The sequence below is a fragment of the Oncorhynchus kisutch genome, unplaced genomic scaffold (assembly GCF_002021735.2).
Source record: "Oncorhynchus kisutch isolate 150728-3 unplaced genomic scaffold, Okis_V2 scaffold3571, whole genome shotgun sequence".
Lineage (NCBI taxonomy): Eukaryota > Metazoa > Chordata > Actinopteri > Salmoniformes > Salmonidae > Oncorhynchus > Oncorhynchus kisutch.
Window position 1 is genome coordinate 169,456 of NW_022265516.1, and position 25,545 is coordinate 195,000.

General features: G+C 46.9%; 1 protein-coding gene across 1 annotated transcript in view; it reads left to right on the forward strand.

Moving 5' to 3' along the window:
- The window catches only part of LOC116371708 (tyrosine-protein phosphatase non-receptor type 12-like), a 95,400-nt gene that overhangs the window by 39,400 nt on the left and 30,455 nt on the right, over positions 1–25,545 (forward strand). The window contains 11 exon segments of the mRNA XM_031820644.1: positions 3,760–3,868; positions 6,721–6,797; positions 7,563–7,643; positions 7,645–7,659; positions 10,647–10,685; positions 10,962–11,033; positions 12,777–12,836; positions 12,982–13,124; positions 19,829–19,895; positions 19,984–20,061; positions 21,608–21,706. Of these exon segments, the coding sequence (XP_031676504.1) occupies positions 3,760–3,868; positions 6,721–6,797; positions 7,563–7,643; positions 7,645–7,659; positions 10,647–10,685; positions 10,962–11,033; positions 12,777–12,836; positions 12,982–13,124; positions 19,829–19,895; positions 19,984–20,061; positions 21,608–21,706 (840 nt within the window).

The following is a 25,545-nucleotide window of genomic DNA, read 5'->3' on the forward strand; positions in this document are numbered from 1 at the left end:
AGGCCTACTACAACACCAGAAGACCATGACAGTAGTCACAGTAGCTCTTGAGTTTGTAGGCCACGGTTAGGGTAGCGGGTTTTTTTATGAAGGGGAAAAGGAGAGAGAGGATGAAGTTTCCCACTAGGTCTCGAAACCCGGCTACAGTGAAGTAGCATCCTCTCTGTTCCCAACATCCTCTCTGTTCCCAACATCCTCTCTGTTCCCAACATCCTCTCTGTTCCCAACATCCTCTCTGTTCCCAACATCCTCTCTGTTCCCAACATCCTCTCTGTTCCCAACATCCTCTCTGTTCCCAACATCCTCTCTGTTCCCAACATCCTCTCTGTTCCCAACATCCTCTCTGTTCCCAACATCCTCTCTGTTCCCAACATCCTCTCTGTTCCCAACATCCTCTCTGTTCCCAACATCCTCTCTGTTCCCAACATCCTCTCTGTTCCCAACATCCTCTCTGTTCCCAACATCCTCTCTGTTCCCAACATCCTCTCTGTTCCCAACATCCTCTCTGTTCCCAACATCCTCTCTGTTCCCAACATCCTCTCTGTTCCCAGGTCGCTACCCTCAAGTGCGGCCTCAGCAGCAGTGCATGTCATGGAAAACTGGTCGCTAATTGTTAGAAAATTAGCTTCAATGTCTTTTTATTAACGTCACTAGTGATTACATCTTGTGAAGCTTCCATCAACACTCTTATACATATTTCCTAATTAGGGTGTGTAGCGTCTGTACGAGTGTGTAGCGTCTGTACGAGTGTGTAGCGTCTGTACGAGTGTGTAGCGTCTGTACGAGTGTGTAGCGTCTGTACGAGTGTGTAGCGTCTGTACGAGTGTGTAGCGTCTGTACGAGTGTGTAGCGTTTGTACGAGTGTGTAGCGTCGACCGAATATGATTTTTTCAATGCCGATACCGATTGGAGGACCACAAAAAAACGGTACCAATTAATCGGACGTTATTTTTTTTTTTTTAAATAAAAGAATTCATTAAAAATATAATTATTTGTAATAATGACAATTACAACAATACTGAATTATATTTGAACTTAATATAATACATCAATAAAAATCAATTTAGCCTCAAATAAATAATGAAACATGTTCAATTTGGTTTAAATAATGCAAAAACTAAGTGTTGGAGAAAAGTAAAAGTGCAATATGTGCCATGTAAGAAAGCTAACGTTTGAGTTCCTTGCTCAGAACATGAGAACATATGAAAACTGGTGGTTCCTTTTAACATGTGACTTCAATATTCCAAGCTAAGAGGTTTTAGGTTGTACTTAATATAGTATTTATAGGACTATTTCTCTCTATACCATTTGTATTTCATATACCTTTGACTTTTGGATGTTCTTATAGGTCCTTTAGTATTGCCAGTGTAACAGTATAGCTTCTGTCCCTCTCCTCGCCCCTACCTGGGCTCGAACCAGGAACACATCGACAACAGCCACCCTCGAAGCATCGTTACCCATGCAGACCCATGCAACTCTGTGTCCAAAAATACAGATTTCCGATTGTTAGGAAAACTTGAAATCGATTAATCGGTCGACCTCTAGTGTCTATGTACGAGTGTGTCGTTTTATCCCTTCAGCTAATGTGCTGAAGCAGTGTCTCATTACTGCTCTGTCCCTGAGGACTCTGTGGCCTGCTAGAGTGGAGCTGAACGACACACTGTCACTGTAAATAATGTTGGGGGAGAGGGCCTCAGAGCGGAGCTGGGGAGAGGGCCTCAGAGCGGAGCTGGGGAGAGGGCCTCAGAGCGGAGCTGGGGAGAGGGCCTCAGAGCGGAGCTGGGGAGAGGGCCTCAGAGCGGAGCTGGGGAGAGGGCCTCAGAGCGGAGCTGGGGAGAGGGCCTCAGAGCGGAGCTGGGGAGAGGGCCTCAGAGCGGAGCTGGGGAGAGGGCCTCAGAGCGGAGCTGGGGAGAGGGCCTCAGAGCGGAGCTGGGGAGAGGGCCTCAGAGCGGAGCTGGGGAGAGGGCCTCAGAGCGGAGCTGGGGAGAGGGCCTCAGAGCGGAGCTGGGGAGAGGGCCTCAGAGCGGAGCTGGGGAGAGTTGAATTAAGCTTGGAGATCAAGGGTGCTGTTGTGAGAGTTTGGAAGTTCCCAATGAAGCCAGAGAGAGTTGTGTGAGAAGTTCCATAGGAAGTACTGATGGGCGAGGTACCATCGTGGAGCTGCACGAGGGGGACGAGGGCATTCCTAAACTGTTAGCTACTGTATAGCATCTAGGTGGGCTGGTCTCTGCAGGGCTGTTAGAGGGGCTGGAGAATGGGGTGTGTGAAATGTGTGGAGCGTAGTCAAATAGGATCTCTTCATGATCCCTAACCTCGTGGGTGGGCAACGGTACACTCTCTGGGAACCATTCCTGTCACACTGAAACATGACTGGCTTGTACCACGTCCCTCTAATGTAGGGCAAATGTTTCTCTTGACCATCAATCATTCATCCTATCCTACACTAAAGCCCCCTCTATACGGATGTGTTCCTAATGGCTCCCTATTCCCTTCATAGGGCTCTGGTCAAAAGTAGTGCACTACAAATGGTTCCCTATTCCCTTCATAGGGCTCTGGTCAAAAGTAGTGCACTATAAATGGTTCCCTATTCCCTTCATAGGGCTCTGGTCAAAAGTAGTGCACTATAAATGGTTCCCTATTCCCTTCATAGGACTCTGGTCAAAAGTAGTGCACTATAAATGGCTCCCTATTCCCTTCATAGGACTCTGGTCAAAAGTAGTGCACTATAAATGGCTCCCTATTCCCTTCATAGGACTCTGGTCAAAAGTAGTGCACTATAAATGGCTCCCTATTCCCTTTATAGGACTCTGCTCAAAGGTAGCGCACTATAAATGGTTCCCTATTCCCTTTATAGGACTCTGCTCAAAAGTAGTGCACTATAAATGGTTCCCTATTCCCTTTATAGGACTCTGCTCAAAAGTAGTACACTATAAATGGTTCCCTATTCCCTTCATAGGGCTCTGGTCAAAAGTAGTGCACTATAAATGGTTCCCTATTCCCTTCATAGGGCTCTGGTCAAAAGTAGTGCACTATAAATGGTTCCCTATTCCCTTCATAGGACTCTGGTCAAAAGTAGTGCACTATAAATGGCTCCCTATTCCCTTTATAGGACTCTGCTCAAAGGTAGCGCACTATAAATGGTTCCCTATTCCCTTTATAGGACTCTGCTCAAAAGTAGTGCACTATAAATGGTTCCCTATTCCCTTTATAGGACTCTGCTCAAAAGTAGTACACTATAAATGGTTCCCTATTCCCTTCGTAGGACTCTGGTCAAAAGTAGTGCACTATAAATGGCTCCCTATTCCCTTTATAGGACTCTGCTCAAAGGTAGCGCACTATAAATGGTTCCCTATTCCCTTTATAGGACTCTGCTCAAAAGTAGTGCACTATAAATGGTTCCCTATTCCCTTTATAGGACTCTGCTCAAAAGTAGTACACTATAAATGGTTCCCTATTCCCTTCATAGGACTCTGGTCAAAAGTAGTGCACTATAAATGGTTCACTATTCCCTTCATAGGACTCTGGTCAAAAGTAGTACACTATAAATGGTTCCCTATTCCCTTCATAGGACTCTGGTCAAAAGTAGTGCACTATAAATTGCTCCCTATTCCCTTTATAGGACTCTGGTCAAAAGTAGTGCACTATAAATGAAATAGGGTGTTGTTGGGTATTCCTTCTCCACTACATGTCTCTCTATAGGAGACAGAAAAACACAGAATGAATAACATTTTCTCTCTTGTTGTTTTTTTCTCCCTGCAGAGATTACGAAGATTATCGACCAAATACAGGACAGAGAAGATCTACCCCACCAACGTCGGGGAGCAGGAAGGGAATGTGAAGAAGAACCGCTATAAAGACATACTGCCCTGTATGTAATGCTGTGTGGCCAAAGCTGTGTAGTGTAGTGTGCTGTGTGTAGTGTGCTGTGTGTAGTGTGCTGTGTGTAGTGTGCTGTGTAGTGTAGTGTGCGGTGTAGTGTGCTGTGTGTAGTGTGCTGTGTAGTGTAGTGTGCGTAGTGTACTGTGTGTAGTGTACTGTGTGTAGTGTGCAGTGTAGTGTAGTGTGCAGTGTAGTGTAGTGTGCAGTGTAGTGTAGTGTGCTGTGTGTGTAGTGTAGTGTGCTGTGTGTAGTGTGTAGTGTGCTGTGTGTAGTGTACTGTGTGTAGTGTACTGTGTGTAGTGTAGTGTAGTGTAGTGTAGTGTGCTGTGTGTGTAGTGTAGTGTAGTGTGCTGTGTGTAGTGTAGTGTAGTGTAGTGTGCTGTGTGTGTAGTGTGCTGTGTAGGTAGTGTGCTGTGTAGGTAGTGTGCTGTGTAGGTAGTGTGCTGTGTAGGTAGTGTGCTGTGTAGGTAGTGTGCTGTGTAGGTAGTGTGCTGTGTAGGTAGTGTGCTGTGTAGGTAGTGTGCTGTGTAGGTAGTGTGCTGTGTGTGTCCTCTCTAATGGTTCTTACAGTCAGGGGAATAGATGGATATTACTGGACAGGATCACATTAATGCTACAGGCCAGAAGAGCTCTGAGTGGACTGGACAAATAAACTCTGACCACAGCCTCTCACAACACACACATCCTCTTGGCCCTTCTTCCCCACAACATAGCACCCCCCTACACACAGACACACACCTTCTCTGCCCCGCCCCCCCCCCCTCTTCTCTACCTGAACAACATGGAGGACATCTTACAGGACACTAACCTCTTCTCTACCTGAACAACATGGAGGACACTAACCTCTTCTCTACCTGAACAACATGGAGGACATCTTACAGGACCTCTGTCATCTGAAGCTCCTCTGCCTCTTAATTCAGAACATCATGACTCCAATGGATGGATGGACGGATGGATGGATGGAGGCTACGGATGGATGGATGGAGGCTACGGATGGATGGATGGAGGCTACGGATGGATGGATGGATGGAGGCTACGGATGGATGGATGGAGGCTACGGATGGATGGATGGAGGCTACGGATGGATGGGTGGAGACTACGGATGGATGGGTGGAGGCTACGGATGGAATGGGTGGAGGCTACGGATGGATGGGTGGAGGCTACGGATGGATGGATGGAGGCTACGGATGGATGGATGGAGGCTACGTGATGGATCGGATGGATGGAGGCTACGGATGGATGGATGGAGGCTACGGATGGATGGATGGAGGCTACGGATGATGGATGGAGGCTAACGGATGGATGGATGAGGCTACGGATGGATGGATGGAGGCTACGGATGGATGGATGGGAGGCTACGGATGGATGGATGGAGGCTACGGATGGATGGATGGAGGCTACGGATGGATGGATGGAGGCTACGGATGGATGGATGGAGGCTACGGATGGATGGATGGAGGCTACGGATGGATGGATGGAGGCTACGGATGGATGGATGGAGGCTACGGATGGATGGATGGAGGCTACGGATGGATGGATGGAGGCTACGGATGGATGGATGGAGGCTACGGATGGATGGATGGAGGCTACGGATGGATGGATGGAGGCTACGGATGGATGGATGGAGGCTACGGATGGATGGATGGAGGCTACGGATGGATGGATGGAGGCTACGGATGGATGGATGGAGACTACGGATGGATGGATGGAGGCTAAGGCAATGGACTGGATGGGAGGCTACGGATGATGGATGGAGCTGGACTACCGGATGGATGGATGGAGGCTACGGATGGATGGATGGAGGCTACGGATGGATGGATGGATGGACCCGGCTACGGATTGGATGGATGGATGGAGGCTACGGGATGGATGGTATGGATGGATGGAGGCTACGGATGGATGGATGGGATGGAGGCTACGGATGGATGGATGGATGGAGGCTACGGATGGATGGATGGATGGAGGGCTACGGACGGATGGATGGAGGCTACGGACCGGATGGATGGAGGCTACGGATGGACGGATGGATGGAGGCTACGGATGGACGGATGGATGGAGGCTACGGATGGATGGATGGATGGATGGATGAGGCTACGGATGGATGGATGGATGGGAGGCTACGGATGGATGGATGGTGGAGGCTACGGATGGATGGATGGATGGAGGCTACGGATGATGGATGGATGGATGGATGGATGGAGGCTACGGATGGATGGATGGATGGAGGCTACGGATGGATGGATGAGGCTACGGATGGATGGATAGATGAAAGAATGGATGGAGGCTACAGATGGATGAGACTACAGATGGATGGATGAGACTACAGATGGATCAGTCAAATATAGTGTTTATATAATATTATTGTTGTTCAATGCTGAAAACATTTGACATGATTTATTTGTTCGATTTACCAGCCACAATCCTTTCTTTATTCCCTCTAATCTGTAGCTCTCTCTTTCTCCTGCTCCTTTCCTCTCTCCCTTCCTCTCCCTTCCTCTCCCTTCCTCCTCCTCTCTCCCTTCCTCTCTCCCTTCCTCTCTCCCTTCCTCTCTCCCTTCCTCTCTCCCTTCCTCTCTCCCTTCCTCTCTCCCTTCCTCTCTCCCTTCCTCTCTCCCTTCCTCTCTCTTCCTCTCTCCCTTCCTCTCTCCCTTCCTCTCTCCCTCCTCTCTCTCCCCTTCCTCTCTCCCTTCCTCTCTCCCTTCCTCTCTCCCTTCCTCTCTCCCCTCTATTCAACTTAAGGGGCTTTATTGGCATGGGAAACTCTCTCTCTCTTGTGCTCTTTTCCTCTCCTATCACTCTCTTCCTCTCTCTCTCTAACTTGTATCCTCATCTCTCCCACAGTTGACCACACGAGGGTAAAGCTGACTTTAAAAACAACCAATCAGGATGCAGATTACATCAATGCCAGCTTCATCAAGGTACAGTTGACTTTCTTCACACCTCAGACCTGTGACTGCATGATGTGACCTCACCCCTCTGCCCCCCAATGGCTTACACAGCCTTTTGCCGTGTGTGTGTGTGTGTTGGGGGGGGGGGGGTCAGAAGCGGATGTGCAGAGATAAGCTTTCAGGTCCACAAACATATCACCAGTACGTCTTCAGTTTCACCCTGAATGTCTGTCCAGTCAGAGGTCAACACTTTAAATAGAGCAGAAGGAACGCTGAGGGATGGAGAATTGTAACACCTGGTCCACAAAATGTTGTTTTGTTTAGTAACTAGAGGCGACAGGGCCTTCCAGGTGATGGTCATGTGGAGTGTAGCATAGCAACCTGCACACTGTGTGGAAGCTAATGACACTCAGCTGTGTCACACAAGGTGATCAATTACACCCTTAAAAACGCCGAGACCTTTTCAGGCTGGCCTGAATAAAGATGTCTGAGTGTTTTCCTCCTCCCTCCTCCTCTCCTCCTCCTCTTCCTCCTCTTCCTCCTCCTCTTCCTCCCCCTCTCCCTCTCCTCCACTTCCTCCTCTTCCTCCTCCCTCCTCCTCTCCCCCCTCCTCTCCCTCTCCTCCGCCACCTCCCTCCTCTCCCTCCTCTTCCTCCTCCTCTTCCTCCCCCTCCTCTCCCTCTCCTCCTCCTCCCTCCTCTCCCTCTCCTCTGCCACCTCCCTCCTCTGCTTGTCCTCTCACTAAACTAACTGTGTGTTAGTTCATCCAGCCCTCTAATATAGTTGTGTTACCAGGGAATGGATGGTCCAGAGGCCGACATCGCTACCCAGGGTCCTCTAACCAACACTGTCATCGACTTCTGGAGAATGAACTGGGGAGTACAGTGTAGCCGTGAGTCTCTCTCTCCTCACCACACACTGAGTCACACACACTGAGACACACACACACCTGAGACACACACACACTGAGACACACACACACACACACTGAGACACACACACACTGAGACACACACACACTGAGACACACACACACACACACACACACACACACCCACACACACTCGAGAACACACACACACACTGAGACACACACACCACACACACTGAGACACACACACACACACACACTGAGGACACACACACACACACACACTGAGACACACACACACACACACACTGAGACACACACACACACACACTGAGACACACACACACACACACACTGAGACACACACACACACACTGAGACACACACAACACACACACTGAGACACACACACACACACACTGAGACCACACACACACACACACACACACACACACACAACACACACACACTAGACACACACACACACACACTGAGACACACACACACACACACTGAGACACACACACACACACACTGAGACACACACACACACACACTGAGACACACACACAACACACACACACTGAGACACACACACACACACACACACTGAGACACACACACACACACACACACTGAGACACACACACACACACACACTGAGACACACACACACACACTGAGACACACACACACACACACACACACACACACACACTGAGACACACACACACACACTGAGACACACACACACACACACACACACACACTGAGACACACACACACACACTGAGACACACACACACACACACACACTGAGACACACACACGCTGAGACACACACACACACACACACACACTGAGACACACACACACACACACACACACACACACACACACACACACACACACACACACCACTGAGACACACACACACACACACTGAGACACCACACACACCACAACATGAGACACACCACACACACACACTTGAGACCACACACACACACCCACCACACACACACCCACACACACCACACACACACACACACACAACAACAACACACTGAGACACACACACACTGAGACACACACACACACACACACCACACAGCAACACAACACTGAGGACACACACACACACACACTGAGACACACCACACACACAACACACACTGAGACACACACACACACACACACTCACCACACCACACTGAGACCACCCACACACACACACACAACACCACACACAACACGGAGGACACACACACACTGAGACACACACACCACACACACACCACACACACCACACACACACCACACACACACACACACACAACACACACCACACACAACACACCACACCAACACCACACTGACACACAACACACACACACTGAACACTGACGACACACACACACACACACTGAGACACACACACACACACACTGAGACACACACACACACACACTGAGACACACACACACACACACACACACACACACACACACACACACACACACACACACACACACACACACACACACACTGAGACACACACACACACACTGAGACACACACACACACACTGAGACACACACACACACACACACACACTGAGACACACACACACACACACACACACACTGAGACACACACACACACACACTGAGACACACACACACACACACACACTGAGACACACACACACACACACACACTGAGACACACACACACACACACACACACACACTGAGACACACACACACACACACTGAGACACACACACTGAGACACACACACACACACTGAGACACACACACACACACTGAGACACACACACACACACACACACTGAGACACACACACGCTGAGACACACACACACTGAGACACACACACACACACACACACACACACACACACACTGAGACACACACACACACACTGAGACACACACACACCACACACTGAGACACACACACACACACACTGAGACACACACACACACACTGAAGACACACACACACACACTGAGACACACACACACACACTACACACACACACACACACCACACACACACACACACACACACACACACACACACACACACACTGAGCACACACACACACACACTGAGACACACACACACACACTGAGACACACCCACACACACTGAGACACACACAACACACACGACACACACACACACTGAGACACACACACACACACACTGAGACACACACACACCACACTACACACACACACACACATCACACACACATCCACACACACCACACACACTGAGACACACACACACACACTGAGACACACACAACACACACTGAGACACACACACACACCACTGAGACACACACACACACACTGAGACACACAACACACACTGAGGACACACACACACACACTGAGACACACACGGACCACACACACACACCACACACACACCTGAGACACACACACACACACACACTGAGACACACACACACACACACACTGAGACACACACACACCACACACACACACACTGAGACACACACACACACACACACTGAGACACACACACACCACACACACTGAGACACACACACACACCACACACACACAATGAGACAACACACACACACAACACACACACTGAGACACACACACACACACACACACACACACTGAGACACACACACACACACACACACACACTGAGACACACACACACACACACACACTGAGACACACACACACAAACACACACTGAGACACACACACACACCACACACACTGAGAGACACACACACACTGAGACACACACTGTTTTTGCCACTGCTCTCTGAGACTTTAATTCCTATGAAGCGCTGTTTTGTTTGTTAATGTGTTTATAACATGCTGTGTGTCAGGTTTATTACCATGTGATGGAACAGAATACACACGTTGGAATATCCATTTCTCTAGCAGGATGTAAATTGAAAACCTTTCCGTTTCCTATGTTCCAGGTCATCGTAATGGCATGTCGAGAATTCGAGATGGGAAGGGTAAGAGTTTGGTCCTGAAGACGTCAGTATGGTATTATACTGTAGTGATATGAAAGGAACCAGTTTCACTGTTGATTTGACAGGAAGAAGCCCTTCAGTGACTGGAAGATATTTATGTTGATAATACTGAAGCGTTTTCAGATCTCCCTCTTTCATATGTGTTTGATAGAGAGAGAGAGAGTTTCGTATGTTATTTTGTGGTGAATGTGGTTCAGGCTTTGAACCGGACCGAAAGTCTCTGAAAAGCTAACGTGTCTTTTTCCTCTTTTCTGTTAGAAAAAGTGTGAGCGGTACTTTCCCCAGTTTGGTGATGAGCCCATGTCTTTTGGCCCGTTCAGAATCTCCTGTGTAAGTTCTCACACACTTCACATTCACACACACACACACACACACACACACTTCACATACACACACACACTTCACATTCACACACACACGCATACACACACACACACACTTCACATTCACACACACACACACACACACACACACACACACTTCACATTCACACACACACACTTCACATTCACACACACACACACACACACACACACACTTCACATTCACACACACGCACACACACACTTCACATTCACACACACTTCACATTCACACACACTTCACATTCACACACACTTCACATTCACACACACTTCACATTCACACACACTTCACACACACACACACTTCACATTCACACACACACTTCACATTCACACACACTTCACATTCACACACACTTCACACACACTTCACACACACACACCACATACACACACACACTTCACACACACACACCACATACACACACACACTTCACACACACACACACACATCCATTGTATTTACTGAGCTACAGCGAACTCATCCTCCAGCTATGCAGAGCCTCATCTTAAAGGGGAGAGTTATTTTAAAGTGTCCTCTTTAGTCCCAGCGTTCTACAGTGATGTACTTGTCCCCCAGAGACTCTGGGGTTAGTGTGCTGTCCAGCATGTAAGGTCTGAGTGGGAACTACTGTGTTATTCCATATGGAGTCTATAATAGAGCCAGTCACTGTGGAGCGTCATGCTCTGGGGTTAGTGTGCTGTCCAGTATGTAAGGGCTGAGTGGGAACTACTTTGGCTGTGTTATTACATATGGAGTCTATAATAGAGCCAGTCACTCTGGAGCATCATGCTCTGGGGTTAGTGTGCTGTCCAGTATGTAAGGGCTGAGTGGGAACTACTGTGTTATTACATATGGAGTCTATAATAGAGCCAGTCACTGTGGCTGTAGTATTCAATATTCATGTTAATGGAACGAGTACATTTGATACACACACACAGAGCCCAGTCAGCAGTCCTCAGTGTAACAGGCAAACAGAGGGCCAGACAGGACTGTATAAAGAGGGAGACCGTGGCCTTTGACTAACTGAAGAGACTCCGAGTATTCTGTGTGTCCCAAGCCAATACACACAGTCAGATGTAGCTGCTGTAGAAAGGCTCATTGTAACAAGTAGACGAGGACTTGTTGTATTGTTAAACAACAAGACACCATATCAACTGATCTCAGCCACTATGGTGAGCTGTCATAGAAAATAACAATGTGTTCTTAACTGACTTCCCTATTTAAATAACGTCTCTCTCTCTATATATATATATATATATATATATATATATATATATATATATATATACATACATACACACAGACACACAGACACACAGACACACAGACACACAGACACACAGACACACAGACACACAGACACACAGACACACAGACACACAGACACACATACAGACACACAGACATACAGACACACAGACACACAGACATACAGACACACAGACATACAGACATACAGACATACAGACACACACACAGGAGGACATCTTACGTAGGCTATGGATAAATAACGGCTATGTATGTGTGTATCTATATATATAGATCTATATAGGGAATAAATAGGGAAGTCAGTCAGTTAAGAACAAATTGTTAACCATTAACCATAACACATGTTTTCTGAGGCATTGCTTTTTGAAACTGATTAGTCCTAAATATGTTGTACACCTGTTACAGTTGGACTTAATCCTCTGTTTCTGCTGGCAGGAATCAGAACAGCCCAGAACGGACTATTTCATCAGGACCCTGACAGTGGAGCATGAGAATGTGAGTTCTCTTTTCTTCCTCACTAACATATAGAAACACAATGGCCTTTCAGTTTCATCATTCACATGACATCAATCTGCTCTTTCTGGAAACTCATTTCCCCTCTCTCCCCCCTTCTCTTCTTCTCTCTCCCCCCCCCCTACAGGAGACACGTAGGATAACCCAGTTCCATTACATCAACTGGCCAGACCATGACGTCCCCTCGTCCTTTGACTCCATCTTGGATATGATTGGTCTGATGAGAGAGTACCAGGAGCATGATGATGTACCCATCTGTATACACTGCAGGTACACACACACTCCGTGAACCTGTCCATTTAAAGCTAGAAGCAATGGATGGAGTAGTGCAGAAACAATATCACAGGAGACACACACACACACCATCACAGGAGACACACACACACCCCATCACAGGAGACACACACCCCATCACAGGAGACACACACACACACACCATCACAGGAGCCACACACACTTGGCAGTTATCTTCAGATCACTGCTGCTCTGGAGCCACTGAAGAAGAGGTGACGTTAAGTCTGACACACACACACAGCTGAGGAGGTCTGTGGGGGTCTCTCTCCAAACGACCAGCTCAGCTCTTTCTATTCCCCTTTGAATTCTGGTCCTCAATGAATTAACGTCAAGAAGTCCCTTCAGGGCCTTCTTCATTATTATCATCATCAGGCTGATTGGAGCCACATGTATGTTCCCCTACTGTCCCCGGGGATTCTCTGCTCACTACTGTGGGAGAATGTAGGGGGGAGACGGGATGTTGTGGCCAGGGGGAGGGGCTTAAGGATGTTAAGTGTGTCAACATAAACTCAGCAAGAAAAGAAACGTCATCTCACTGACAACTGCCTTTATTTTCAGCCAACTTAACATGTGTAAATATGTGTATTAACATGTGTAAATATTTGTATTAACATAAGATTCAACAACTGAACAAGTTCCACAGACTCGTGACTAACAGAAATTGAATAATGTGTCCCTGAACAAGGGGGGGTCGAAATGAAAAGTAACAGTCAGTATCTGGTGTGGCCACCAGCTGCATTAAGTACTGCAGTGCATCTCCTCCTCATGGACTGCACCAGATTTGCCAGTTCTTGCTGTGAGATGTTACCCCACTCTTCCACCAAGGCACTTGCAAGTTCCCAGACATTTCTGGGGGGAATGGCCCTAGCCCTCACCCTCTGATCCAACAGGTTCCAGACGTGCTCAATGGGATTGAGATCCGGGCTCTTCGCTGGCCATGGCAGAACACTGACATTCCTCTTTTGCAGGAAATCACGCACAGAACGAGCAGTATGGCTGGTGGCATTGTCATGCTGGAGGGTCATGTCAGGATGAGCCTGCAGGAAGGGTACCACATGAGGGAGGAGGATGTCTTCCCTGTAACGCACAGCGTTGAGATTGCCTGCAATGACAACAAGCTCAGTCCGATGATGCTGTGACACACTGCCCCAGACCATGACGGACCCCCCACTTCCAAATCGATCCCACTCCAGAGTACAGGCCTCGGTGTAACGCTCATTCCTTCAACAATAAACGCGAATTCCACCATCACACCTGGTGAGACAAAACTGCGACCCGTCAGTGAAGAGCACTTTTTGCCAGTCCTGTCTGGTCCAGCGACGGTGGGTTTGTGCCCATAGGCGACGTTGTTGCCGGGGATGTCTGGTGAGGACCTGCCTTACAACAGGCCGAAAAGCCCTCAGTTCAGACAGTCTGAGTACTGATGGAGGGATTGTGCGTTCTGAGTGAAACTCGGGCAGTTGTTGTTGCCATCCTGTACCTGTCCCGCAGGTGTGATGTTCGGATGTACCGATCCTGTGCAGGTGTTACACGTGGTCTGCCACTGCGAGGACGATCAGCTGTCCGTCCTGTCTCTCTGTAGCGCTGTCTTAGGCGTCTCACAGTACAGACATTGCCATGTTTTGCCCTGGCCACATCTGCAGTCCTCATGCCTCCTTGCAGCATGCCTAAGGCACGTTCACGCAGATGAGTAGGGACTCTGGGCATCATTCTTTAGGTTTCTTTTTCCAGAGTCTGTAGAAAGGCCTCTTTGTATCCTAATTTTTCATAACTGTGACCTTAATTGCCTACCGTCTGTAAGCTGTTAGTGTCTTAACGACCGTTCCACAGGTGCATGTTCATTGATAGTATGGGAGACGGTGTTTAAACCCTTTAAAATGAAGATCTGTGAAGTTAATTCATAAAAATCCAAATATCTTTGAAAGACAGGGTCCTGGAAAAAGGGACGTTTCTTTTTTTGCTGAGTTTATACAGTGAGGGGGATAAGTATTTGATCCCCTGCTGATTTTGTACATTTGCCCACTGACAAAGTCTATAATTTTAATGGTAGGTTTATTTGAACAGTGAGAGACAGAATAACCACAAAAAAATCCAGAAAAACGCATGTCAAAAAATTGTTTAATTGATTTGTATTTTAATGAGGGAAATAAGTATTTGACCCCTCTGCAAAACATGACTTAGTACTTGGTGGCAAAACCCTTGTTGGCAATCAGAGGTCAGACGTTTCTTGTAGTTGGCCACCAGGTTTTCACACATCTCAGGAGGGATTTTGTCCCACTCCTCTTTGCAGATCTTCTCCAAGTCATTAAGGTTTCGAGGTTGACGTTTGGCAACTCGAACCTTCAGCTCCCTCCACAGATTTTCAATGGGATTAAGGTCTGGAGACTGGCTAGGCCACTCCAGGACCTTAATGTGCTTCTTCTTGAGCCACTCCTTTGTTGCCTTGGCTGTGTGTTTTGGGTCATTGTCATGCTGGAATACCCATCCCAGACCCGTTTTCAATGCCCTGGCTGAGGAAAGGAGGTTCTCACCCAAGATTTGACGGTACATGGCCCTGTCCAAGTTGTCCTGTCCCCTTAGCAGAAAAACACCCCCAAAGCATAATGTTTCCACCTCCATGTTTGACGGTGAGGATGGTGTTCTTGGGGTCATAGGCAGTTTTCCTCCCCCTCCAAACACAGCGAGTTGAGTTGATGCCAAAGAGCTCCATTTTGGTCTCATCTGACCACAACACTTTCACCCAGTTGTCCTCTGAATCATTCAGATGTTCATTGGCAAACTTCAGACGGGCATGTATATGTGCTTTCTTGAGCAGGGGGACCTTGCGGGCGCTGCAGGATTTCAGTCCTTCACGGCGTAATGTGTTACCAATTGTTTTCTTGGTGACTATGGTCCCAGCTGCCTTGAGATCATTGACAAGATCCTCCCGTGTAGTTCTGGGCTGATTCCTCACCGTTCTCATGATCATTGTTGCCGCCTGCTACCGACCCCCCCTCAGCATTTGTGAATTGATCGCCCCCCATCTAGCTTCAGAGTTTGTTCTGTTAGGTGACCTAAACTGGGATATGCTTAACACCCCGCCAGTCCTACAATCTAAGCTAGATGCCCTCAATCTCACACAAATCATCAAGGAACCCACCAGGTACAACCCTAACTCTGTAAACAAGGGCACCCTCATAGACGTCATCCTGACCAACTGGCCCTCCAAATACACCTCCGCTGTCTTCAACCAGGATCTCAGCGATCACTGCCTCATTGCCTGTATCCGCTACGGAGCCGCAGTCAAGCGACCACCCCTCATCACTGTCAAACGCTCCCTAAAACACTTCTGCCAGTTCAAAAAATGCAGAACTAAGAACAGATACAGCCCTTGGTTCACCCCAGACCTGACTGCCCTCGACCAGCACAAAAACATCCTGTGGCGGACTGCAATAGCATCGAATAGTCCCCGTGATATGCAACTGTTCAGGGAAGTCCGGAACCAATACACGCAGTCAGTCAGGAAAGCTAAGGCCAGCTTCTTCAGGCAGAAGTTTGCATCCTGTAGCTCCAACTCCAAAAAGTTCTGGGACACCGTGAAGTCCATGGAGAACAAGAGCACCTCCTCCCAGCTGCCCACTGCACTGAGGCTAGGTAACACGGTCACCACTGATAAATCCATGATTATCGAAAACTTCAATAAGCATTTCTCAACGGCTGGCCATGCCCTCCGCCTGGCTACTTCAACCTCGGCCAACAGCTCCGCCCCCCCCCGCAGCTCCTCGCCCAAGCCTCTCCAGGTTCTCCTTTAACCAAATCCAGATAGCAGATGTTCTGAAAGAGCTGCAAAACCTGGACCCGTACAAATCTGCTGGGCTTGACAATCTGGACCCTCTATTTCTGAAACTATCTGCCACCATTGTCGCAACCCCTATTACCAGCCTGTTCAACCTCTCTTTCATATCGTCTGAGATCCCCAAGGATTGGAAAGCTGCCGCAGTCATCCCCCTCTTCAAAGGGGGAGACACCCTGGACCCAAACTGTTACAGACCTATATCCATCCTGCCCTGCCTATCTAAGGTCTTCGAAAGCCAAGTCAACAAACAGGTCACTGACCATCTCGAATCCCACCGTACCTTCTCCGCTGTGCAATCTGGTTTCCGAGCCGGTCATGGGTGCACCTCAGCCACACTCAAGGTACTCAACGATATCATAACCGCCATCGCTAAAAGACAGTACTGTGCAGCCGTCTTCATCGACCTTGCCAAGGCTTTCGACTCTGTCAATCACCATATTCTTATCGGCAGACTCAGGAGCCTCGGTTTTTCGGATGACTGCCTTGCCTGGTTCACCAATTACTTTGCAGACAGAGTTCAGTGCGTCAAATCGGAGGGCATGCTGTCTGGTCCTCTGGCAGTCTCTATGGGGGTGCCACAGGGTTCAATTCTCGGGCCGACTCTTTTCTCTGTGTATATCAATGATGTTGCTCTTGCTGCGGGCGATTCCCTGATCCACCTCTACGCAGACGACACCATTCTATATACTTTCGGCCCGTCTTTGGACACTGTGCTATCTAACCTCCAAACAAGCTTCAATGCCATACAACACTCCTTCCGTGGCCTCCAACTGCTCTTAAACGCTAGTAAAACCAAATGCATGCTTTTCAACCGGTCGCTGCCTGCACCCGCATGCCCGACTAGCATCACCACCCGGGATGGTTCCGACCTAGAATATGTGGACGTCTATAAGTACCTAGGTGTCTGGCTAGACTGCAAACTCTCCTTCCAGACTCATATCAAACATCTCCAATCGAAAATCAAATCAAGAGTCGGCTTTCTATTCCGCAACAAAGCCTCCTTCACTCAAGCCGCCAAGCTTACCCTAGTAAAACTGACTATCCTACCGATCCTCGACTTCGGCGATGTCATCTACAAAATGGCTTCCAACACTCTACTCAGCAAACTGGATGCAGTTTATCACAGTGCCATCCGTTTTGTCACTAAAGCACCTTATACCACCCACCACTGCGACTTGTATGCTCTAGTCGGCTGGCCCTCGCTACATATTCGTCGCCAGACCCACTGGCTCCAGGTCATCTACAAGTCCATGCTAGGTAAAGCTCCGCCTTATCTCAGCTCACTGGTCACGATGGCAACACCCATCCGTAGCACGCGCTCCAGCAGGTGTATCTCACTGATCATCCCTAAAGCCAACACCTCATTTGGCCGCCTTTCGTTCCAGTACTCTGCTGCCTGTGACTGGAACGAATTGCAAAAATCGCTGAAGTTGGAGACTTATCTCCCTCACCAACTTCAAACATCAGCTATCTGAGCAGCTAACCGATCGCTGCAGCTGTACATAGTCTATTGGTAAATAGCCCACCCTTTTTCACCTACCTCATCCCCATACTGTTTTTATTTATTTACTTTTCTGCTCTTTTGCACACCAATATCTCTACCTGTACATGACCATCTGATCATTCATCACTCCAGTGTTAATCTGCAAAATTGTAATTATTTGCCTACCTCCTCATGCCTTTTGCACACATTGTATATAGACTCCCCCTTTGTTTTTCTACTGTGTTATTGACTTGTTAATTGTTTACTCCATGTGTAACTCTTTGTTGTCTGCTCACACTGCTATGCTTTATCTTGGCCAGGTCGCAGTTGCAAATGAGAACTTGTTCTCAACTAGCCTACCTGGTTAAATAAAGGTGAAAAAAAATAAAAATAAATTGCAACTCCACGAGGTGAGATCTTGCATGGCGCCCCAGGCCGAGGGAGATTGACAGTTCTTTTGTGTTTCTTCCATTTGCGAATAATCGCACCAACTTGTCACCTTCTCACCAAGCTGCTTGGCGATGGTCTTGTAGCTCATTCCAGCCTTGTGTAGGTCTACAATCTTGTCCCTGACATCCTTGGAGAGCTCTTTGGTCTTGGCCACGGAGGAGAGTTTGGAATCTGATTGATTGATTGCTTCTGTGGACAGGTGTCTTTTATACAGGTAACAAACTGAGATTAGGAGCACAGTTAATCTCAGTTTGTTACCTGTATAAAAGACACCTGGGAGCCAGAAGTCTTTCTGAGAGGTCAAATACTTATTTCCCTCTTTAAAATACATTTTCTGGATTTTTTTGTTGTTATTCTGTCTCTCACTGTACAAATAAACCTACTACCTACTATAACGTACAAAATCAGCAGAGGATCAAATACTTTTCCTCCCTCACTGTACACTGTAGCTAAGAACATACACTCTCTGAATGTTAGTTCCGGCTGTAAATCCACCAAGCCTAATGGAATCTGTGAGATGTAGTCTGTGTGTCTCTAGGCTGTAAACCCACCAAGCCTAATGGAAGCTGTGAGATGTAGTCTGTGTGTCTCTAGGCTGTAAATCCACCAAGCCTAATGGAATCTGTGAGATGTAGTCTGTGTCTCTAGGCTGTAAATCCACCAAGCCTAATGGAATCTGTGAGATGTAGTCTGTGTGTCTCTAGGCTGTAAATCCACCAAGCCTAATGGAAGCTGTGAGATGTAGTCTGTGTCTCTAGGCTGTAAATCCACCAAGCCTAATGGAAGCTGTGAGATGTAGGCTGTGTGTCTCTAGGCTGTAAACCCACCAAGCCTAATGGAAGCTGTGAGATGTAGTCTGTGTCTCTAGGCTGTGCATTCTGTTTCTTTCTGATTGTTGTTGTGTGTTGACAGTGCTGGCTGTGGGAGGACAGGCGCCATCTGTGCTATAGACTACACATGGAACCTACTAAAGGCTGGGGTACGTACAATATGAAACACACACAGCCTTTGCTGTTTTCCTGGAGCACAGATAGACCACTGAGTGTATTGTTCTTGTTGGTTTGTAGAAGATTCCAGAAGACTTCAACGTGTTCCGGCTGATTCAGGAGATGAGAACACAGAGGCATTCTGCTGTTCAGACCAAGGTAATGTGGCGTTCAGTCCCAGGTAATGTGGTGTTCAGCTGTTCAGACCAATGGTAATGTGGCGTTCTGCTGTTCACACCAAGGTAATGTGGCGTTCAGTCCCAGATAATGTGGCGTTCTGCTGTTCAGACCCAGGTAATGTGGCGTTCAGCTGTTCAGACCAAGGTAATGTGGCGTTCAGTCCCAGATAATGTGGCGTTCTGCTGTTCAGACCCAGGTAATGTGGCGTTCAGCTGTTCAGACCAAGGTAATGTGGCGTTCAGTCCCAGATAATGTGGCGTTCTGCTGTTCAGACCCAGGTAATGTGGCGTTCTGCTGTTCAGACCCAGGTAATGTGGCGTTCTGCTGTTCAGACCCAAGTAATGTGGCGTTCTGCTGTTCAGACCCAGGTAATGTGGCGTTCTGCTGTTCAGACCCAAGTAATGTGGCGTTCTGCTGTTCAGACCAAGGGATTGTGGCGTTCTGCTGTTCAGACCCAGGTAATGTGGCGTTCTGCTGTTCAGACCCAGGTAATGTGGCGTTCTGCTGTTCAGACCCAGGTAATGTGGCGTTCTGCTGTTCAGACCCAGGTAATGTGGCGTTCTGCTGTTCAGACCTAGGTAATGTGGCGTTCTGCTGTTCAGACCCAGGTAATGTGGCGTTCAGCTGTTCAGACCCAGCTAATGTGGCGTTCTGCTGTTCAGACCCAGCTAATGTGGCGTTCTGCTGTTCAGACCCAGGTAATGTGGCGTTCTGCTGTTCAGACCCAGCTAATGTGGCGTTCTGCTGTTCAGACCCAGGTAATGTGGCGTTCTGCTGTTCAGACCCAGCTAATGTGGCGTTCAGCTGTTCAGACCCAGGTAATGTGGCGTTCTGCTGTTCAGACCAAGGTAATGTGGCGTTCTACTGTTCAAACCAAGGTAATGTGGCGTTCAGCTGTTCAGACCCAGGTAATGTGGCGTTCTGCTGTTCACACCAAGGTAATGTGGCGTTCTGCTGTTCACACCAAGGTAATGTGGCGTTCTACTGTTCAAACCAAGGTAATGTGGCGTTCTACTGTTCAAACCAAGGTAATGTGGCGTTCAGCTGTTCAGACCAAGGTAATGTGGCGTTCTGTGTTGCTGTGTCTGCTTCTCCATGGTTTAATATGTATATAAGTGCTGTCTTCATAGTGTGCTGTGTCTGTCTCCATGGTTTAATATGTATAGAAGTGCTGTCTTCATAGTGTGCTGTGTCTGTCTCCATGGTTTAATATGTATAGAAGTGCTGTCTTCATAGTGTTCTGTGTTGCTGTATAATACCAGTGGGCATTAGAACGTCGTGGCCCTGCCCGTCTGTGGGGATAACAGCCTGTGGTTACCAAGATTACCTCACTGACTCATAGCAAAAACTTGACCTTTTTCAAATGCAATTTTCTTATTCTTGACAAAGAGATCAATAGGAAAGAATCTTGATTTTCCCCTAATTTGTAGCCGTGGTTCAGGGGAATATGGACTGAGTATCTGAGTCTTGTTGTGGTTCACTCACTGTCCACTTTCTGTCCCTTCTCTCCCTCCATCTCCTATAGGAACAGTATGAGTTGGTTCACAGAGCCATCTCTCAGCTCTTTGAGAAACAGCTGCAGATCCTGGAGAGCCCCACCAACTCAGAGATCCATGGTGGCATGGTGAGAACTATCCCAACACTACCCTAACACTACACTACCCTAACACTACACTACCCTAACACTACACTACCCTAACACTACACTACCCTAACACTACACTACCCCCTAACACTACACTACCCCCTAACACTACACTACCCCCTAACACTACACTACCCCCTAACACTACACTACCCCCCAACACACTACAGCTCCTCAGAGCCCCACAATGCCATGGTGAGCATTTCTCTACACAACATATAACATTACATTACAGCACCGCCACGTATAACATTACATTACAGCACCACCACGTATAACATTACATTACTGCACCACCACGTATAACATTACATTACTGCACCACCACGTATAACATTACAGCACCACCACGTATAACATTACAGCACCACCACGTATAACATTACTGCACCACCACGTATAACATTACTGCACCACCACGTATAACATTACATTACTGCACCACCACGTATAACATTACAGCACCACCACGTATAACATTACAGCACCACCACGTATAACATTACTGCACCACCACGTATAACATTACAGCACCACCACGTATAACATTACAGCACCACCACGTATAACATTACATTACTGCACCACCACGTATAACATTACAGCACCACGTATAACATTACAGCACCACGTATAACATTACTGCACCGCCACGTATAACATTACATTACTGCACCACCACGTATAACATTACATTACAGCACCACCACGAATAACATTACAGCACCACCATGTATAACATTACATTACAGCACCACCACGTATACCATTACATTACAGCACCACCACGTATAACATTACATTACAGCACCACCATGTATAACATTACATTACTGCACCACCACGTAAAACATTACATTACAGCACCACCACGTATAACATTACATTACAGCACCACCATGTATAACATTACAGCACCACCACGTATAACATTACTGCACCACCATGTATAACATTACATTACAGCACCGCCACGTATAACATTACATTACAGCACCACCACGTATTACATTACTGCACCACCTCGTATAACATTACATTACTGCACCACCACGTATAACATTACAGCACCACCACGTATAACATTACAGCACCACCACGTATAACATTACATTACTGCACCACCACGTATAACATTACATTACTGCACCACCACGTATAACATTACATCACCACGTATAACATTACAGCACCACGTATAACATTACTGCACCACCACGTATAACATTACATTACTGCACCACCACGTATAACATTACATTACAGCACCACCACGTATAACATTACAGCACCACCATGTATAACATTACATTACAGCACCACCACGTATACCATTACATTACAGCACCACCACGTATAACATTACATTACAGCACCACCACGTATAACATTACTGCACCACCACGTATAACATTACAGCACCACCATGTATAACATTACATTACTGCACCACCACGTAAAACATTACATTACAGCACCACCACGTATAACATTACATTACAGCACCACCATGTATAACATTACAGCACCACCACGTATAACATTACTGCACCACCATGTATAACATTACATTACAGCACCACCACGTATAACATTACATTACAGCACCACCACGTATTACATTACTGCACCACCACGTATAACATAACATTACAGCACCACCACGTATAACATTACAGCACCACCACGTATAACATTACTGCACCACCACGTATAACATTACTGCACCACCACGTATAACATTACATTACTGCACCACCACGTATAACATTACAGCACCACCACGTATAACATTACAGCACCACCACGTATAACATTACTGCACCACCACGTATAACATTACAGCACCACCACGTATAACATTACAGCACCACCACGTATAACATTACATTACTGCACCACCACGTATAACATTACAGCACCACGTATAACATTACAGCACCACGTATAACATTACTGCACCACCACGTATAACATTACATTACTGCACCACCACGTATAACATTACATTACAGCACCACCACGTATAACATTACAGCACCACCATGTATAACATTACATTACAGCACCACCACGTATACCATTACATTACAGCACCACCACGTATAACATTACATTACAGCACCACCACGTATAACATTACTGCACCACCACGTATAACATTACAGCACCACCATGTATAACATTACATTACTGCACCACCACGTATAACATTACATTACAGCACCACCACGTATAACATTACATTACAGCACCACCACGTATAACATTACTGCACCACCACGTATAACATTACTGCACCACCATGTATAACATTACATTACAGCACCACCACGTATAACATTACATTACAGCACCACCACGTATTACATTACATTACAGCACCACCACGTATAACATTACTGCACCACCACGTATAACATTACTGCACCACCATGTATAACATTACATTACAGCACCACCACGTATAACATTACATTACAGCACCACCACGTATTACATTACTGCACCACCACGTATAACATAACATTACAGCACCACCGCGTATAACATTACATTACTGCACCACCACGTATAACATTACAGCACCACCACGTATAACATTACATTACTGCACCACCGCGTATACCATTACATTACTGCACCACCACGTATAAGATTACATTACAGCACCACCACGTATAACATTACTGCACCACCATGTATTACATTACAGCACCACCACGTATAACATTACATTACAGCGCCACCATGTATAACATTACTGCACCACCACGTATAACATTACATTACAGCACCGCCACGTATAACATTACATTACAGCACCACCACGTATAACATTACATTACTGCACCACCACGTATAACATTACATTACAGCACCACCACGTATAACATTACTGCACCACCACGTATAACATTACAGCACCACCATGTATAACATTACATTACTGCACCACCACGTAAAACATTACATTACAGCACCACCACGTATAACATTACATTACAGCACCACCATGTATAACATTACAGCACCACCACGTATAACATTACTGCACCACCATGTATAACATTACATTACAGCACCGCCACGTATAACATTACATTACAGCACCACCACGTATTACATTACTGCACCACCACGTATAACATTACATTACTGCACCACCACGTATAACATTACAGCACCACCACGTATAACATTACAGCACCACCACGTATAACATTACATTACTGCACCACCACGTATAACATTACATTACTGCACCACCACGTATAACATTACATCACCACGTATAACATTACAGCACCACGTATAACATTACTGCACCACCACGTATAACATTACATTACTGCACCACCACGTATAACATTACATTACAGCACCACCACGTATAACATTACAGCACCACCATGTATAACATTACATTACAGCACCACCACGTATACCATTACATTACAGCACCACCACGTATAACATTACATTACAGCACCACCACGTATAACATTACATTACAGCACCACCACGTATAACATTACTGCACCACCACGTATAACATTACAGCACCACCATGTATAACATTACATTACTGCACCACCACGTAAAACATTACATTACAGCACCACCACGTATAACATTACATTACAGCACCACCATGTATAACATTACAGCACCACCACGTATAACATTACTGCACCACCATGTATAACATTACATTACAGCACCACCACGTATAACATTACATTACAGCACCACCACGTATTACATTACTGCACCACCACGTATAACATAACATTACAGCACCACCACGTATAACA